Here is a 4,212-nt window from a genome sequence, read left to right as displayed (position 1 = left end):
AGCAAAGGTTGCTGCTTTAGCTGTTGGAACTTATGTATTGACCTTACCTAGTGGTCTTTTACTTAATTTAGAAAACTGCTATTATGTACCTGCCATTAGCAGGAATATCATTTCAATTTCTTGTTTGGACAAGGCTGGTTTTTATTTTACAATAAAGAACAAATGTTGTTCCGTTTATTTGGATGATATTCTTTATGCTAACGCAAATTTGAGTAATGGACTTTATGTCCTAGATCTCGATATGCCTATCTATAACATTAATACTAAAAGGTTGAAACCTAATGAGTTGAATCCAACTTACCTTTGGCATTGTCGTTTAGGACATATAAATGAGAATCGCATTTCCAAACTCCATAAAGATGGATTTTTGGATTCTTTTGATTTCGAATCATATGAAACATGTCGATCTTGTTTATTGGGAAAAATGACAAAAGCTCCATTTACCGGTCAAGGTGAAAGGGCTAGTGATCTTTTAGGTCTCATACATACTGATGTGTGTGGACCCCTAAACATAACTGCTAGAGGAGGCTTTCACTACTTCATTACATTCACTGATGACTTTAGTAGATTTGGATATGTGTATCTAATGAAACATAAATCTGAATCATTTACTTTCTTCAAGGAATTTCAAAATGAAGTAGAAAACCAACTAGGCAAGAAAATCAAAATGCTTCGATCTGATCGAGGTGGAGAATATTTGAGCTTAGAGTTTGACAATCATCTTAAAGAATGTGGGATACTATCCCAACTCACACCTCCTGGAACACCGCAATGGAACGGTGTATCTGAAAGGAGAAATCGAACCTTGTTAGACATGGTCCGATCTATGATGAGTCATGCTGAACTTCCAAACTTCTTATGGGGGTACGCCTTATTAACTGCACCTTACACACTTAACCGAGTTCCATCTAAAGCGGTAGAAAAGACACCATATGAGATATGGAATGGTCGAAAACCCAATGTGGGACATTTTAAGATTTGGGGTTGTGAAGCTTATATAAAAAGACTTATGTCTACTAAGCTTGAACAAAAATCTGAAAAATGTTTCTTTGTGGGATATCCTAAAGAGACTAGGGGATACTACTTTTACAAACCAACTGAAGGCGCAATTGTTGTTGCCAGAACTGGAGTTTTCCTTGAGAAGGATTTTGTCTCCATGAGAATCAGTGGGAGCAAAGTAGATCTTGAAGAAATTCAAGACCCACAGAGTACTGAAATACCGGTAGAGGAACAAGGACAGGATACCCAAACTGTTATGACAGAAAATCCTATCCCAGTAACACAAGAACCACGTAGGTCTAGCAGGATACGTCAAGAACCCGAAAGATATGGGTATCTCATATCTCAAGAGGGTGATGTATTGCTCATGGACCAAGATGAGCCTGTGACTTACACGGAAGCCATAACTGGCCCCGAATCTAAGAAGTGGCTTGAAGCCATGAAATCTGAAATGGATTCCATGTACACAAATCAAGTTTGGAACTTGATTGATGCACCTGAAGGAATTAATCCTATAGGATGCAAGTGGGTTTTCAAAAAGAAAATTGACATGGATGGAAAGGTTAGTACCTACAAAGCGCGACTGGTTGCTAAAGGCTTCAAACAAATTCATGGTGTAGACTATGATGAAACCTTTTCACCAGTTGCAATGATTAAATCCATTCGGATCTTACTTGCCATCGCTGCATATCACGATTATGAAATCTGGCAAATGGATGTCAAAACTGCTTTCCTTAATGGAAATCTTCTTGAGGATGTGTACATGACACAACCTGAAGGTTTTGGCGATCCTAAAGCAACCAAAAAGGTATGCAAGTTGCAGCGATCAATCTATGGATTGAAGCAAGCTTCTAGAAGTTGGAATCTTCGCTTTGATGAAACTGTACAACAGTATGGATTCATTAAAAATGAAGATGAGCCTTGTGTTTACAAGAAGGTTAGTGGGAGCATAGTTTCATTTCTGATTTTATATGTAGATGACATATTATTAATCGGAAATGACATCCCTACACTACAAGAAATCAAAACTTGGTTAGGGAAATGCTTTTCTATGAAAGACTTAGGTGAAGCCTCCTATATATTAGGAATCAGGATCTATAGAGATAGATCACAAAGATTGCTTGGCTTAAGTCAGGGTACATATATAGACAAGGTCCTGAGACGGTTCAATATGCATGATTCCAAGAAAGGATTCATTCCTATGTCGTCAGGATTAAATCTATCAAAGAATCAATCCCCTTCGACTAATGACGAAAGGGATCGAATGCGTGATATCCCATATGCTTCAGCAATTGGTTCTATCATGTATGCTATGATATGTACTCGACCAGATGTCTCGTATGCTTTAAGTGCTACGAGCAGATACCAGTCTAATCCTGGCAACGATCATTGGATTGCTGTCAAGAATATCCTTAAGTACTTGAGAAGAACTAAGGATACCTTCTTGGTCTATGGAGGTCAAGAAGAGCTCTCTGTAAATGGTTACACTGATGCTAGTTTTCAGACCGATCATGATGACTTTAGATCGCAATCTGGATATGTGTTTTGCTTAAATGGCGGTGCTGTGAGCTGGAAAAGTTCAAAGCAAGAAACAGTCGCTGATTCTACAACTGAAGCCGAGTATATTGCTGCATCCAATGCCGCAAAAGAAGCTGTTTGGATTAAGAAATTCATTTCTGATCTTGGAATAGTTCCGAGTATTGTGGATCCCATTGAATTACTATGTGATAACAATGGTGCAATCGCACAAGCCAAAGAACCTAGATCTCACCAGAAATCCAAACACATACAAAGGCGTTATCATCTTATTCGAGAGATTATCGAAAGAGGAGATGTTAAAATATGCAAAGTACCAACATTGGACAATGTCGCTGATCCACTTACTAAAGCTCTTGCCCAGCAGAAGCATGATGGTCGTACTAGATCTATGGGTATTAGGTTTATGCCTAATTGGCTCTAGTGCTAGTGGGAGATTGTTGGTGTAAGCCCTAGAGGCCAATAGTTTATGTTAAACCTATCTTATGTATCATGACTTTTATTATTGGATAATATATGGCACTCTTTATTATATTTAGATAATGTTAATAAAGTCCTTAGAATAGATAGTTCGTGTAATAATATATTAAGTGTGACTTAATCATGAGATTACATTATCTTATAGAACGCTATTCTTAAATGAATCCGTAGTCAAAGCTTTAATATGAATAAAGGATAATAATAAAGCGTCGAGACTATTATGTATGTAGACTGATGACCGCATCTCATGGGTCATAGATATGAGATATCAAGTCTATACATAGATATAAATATTAGGAGTAATATTTATATTGGATTGACCCACTGTGAGAATACTACATAGTAAGTTATGAAATTGTCATAAGATATTCTCACAATGATAATAATGTATATCGCTCTTAGACCTGAAACCACTATGATCTCTAGATGTGGACTCAAGTGTTTTGTTGCCATTCTAACGTTGTCTGTAAAAGGATAACAATAACGTTGGTTGATGGGCACTTGATGAATCATGCTGAGGGTCATGAGTGTCCTAGATGGGATTTGTCCCTCCTCATAAACAGGAGATATATCTTTAGGCCTCTTGATGAAATATGACTATAAATATGCATGGCCATGCTGAACTAAGTCAATATAAGATATTGGACTTATTCGTTAAATAGTACATTTCGGAATCAAGATAAATGAACATTGATCTATACAAGGGTGACACTATCTATGCCTTGAGATCAATGAAGATATTGAGACAAAGGAGTAATTATACACATATGTATTATCATGAAAGGTTTCGTCAGATCACTTGACATTCTTGTCACTTGGGTAGCAATGATGTGTTGCTAGATACCGCTCATTTTTTATGATATTAAATGATGGATTTAATATCATTGCCAACGTGACTAGAACCTAAAGGGTCACACACAAAGAGCAGTCAAAAGAGATATGTATAAGTACGACTTATATAAAGGGTGCGCTTAGTAAATAATGCTAATGATTTAGCAATATTTACTAAACTCGTATTGGGCTTAGTGAAGTCAAAAACGAGTTTGACTTGCAAAGCACATAAGGAGTTCTATAAATAGAACCCTAGTGCAATAGTTTGCGGTTACGTTCTTTTGCAGAAACCCAAGCTCTCTGACTTCCGTCTTCTTGGCTAGCACCGAGGTTTTGGAAGAGCACTGTTCGTGTGGACTTGATAGA

The 4,212-nt window shown here is 37.2% G+C and overlaps 1 protein-coding gene across 1 annotated transcript; it reads left to right on the top strand.

The window, feature by feature from the left end:
- Positions 1–2,263: 2,263 nt before the first annotated feature.
- LOC120578353 (secreted RxLR effector protein 161-like) lies at positions 2,264–2,959 on the top strand. The gene has a single exon (XM_039831033.1). The coding sequence runs from the start codon at positions 2,264–2,266 to the stop codon at positions 2,957–2,959; it is 696 nt and encodes a 231-aa protein (XP_039686967.1).
- The last annotated feature ends 1,253 nt before the right edge of the window (positions 2,960–4,212 follow it).

The sequence above is a fragment of the Medicago truncatula genome, chromosome 2 (genome assembly GCF_003473485.1).
Source record: "Medicago truncatula cultivar Jemalong A17 chromosome 2, MtrunA17r5.0-ANR, whole genome shotgun sequence".
Classification (NCBI taxonomy): domain Eukaryota; kingdom Viridiplantae; phylum Streptophyta; class Magnoliopsida; order Fabales; family Fabaceae; genus Medicago; species Medicago truncatula.
This window is presented reverse-complemented; position numbering and strand designations above follow the sequence as displayed.

Bases quoted from the DNA above. Each gene is read 5' to 3' on its own strand.
- LOC120578353 (XM_039831033.1), top strand. From the start codon at position 2,264: ATGCGTGATATCCCATATGCTTCAGCAATTGGTTCTATCATGTATGCT.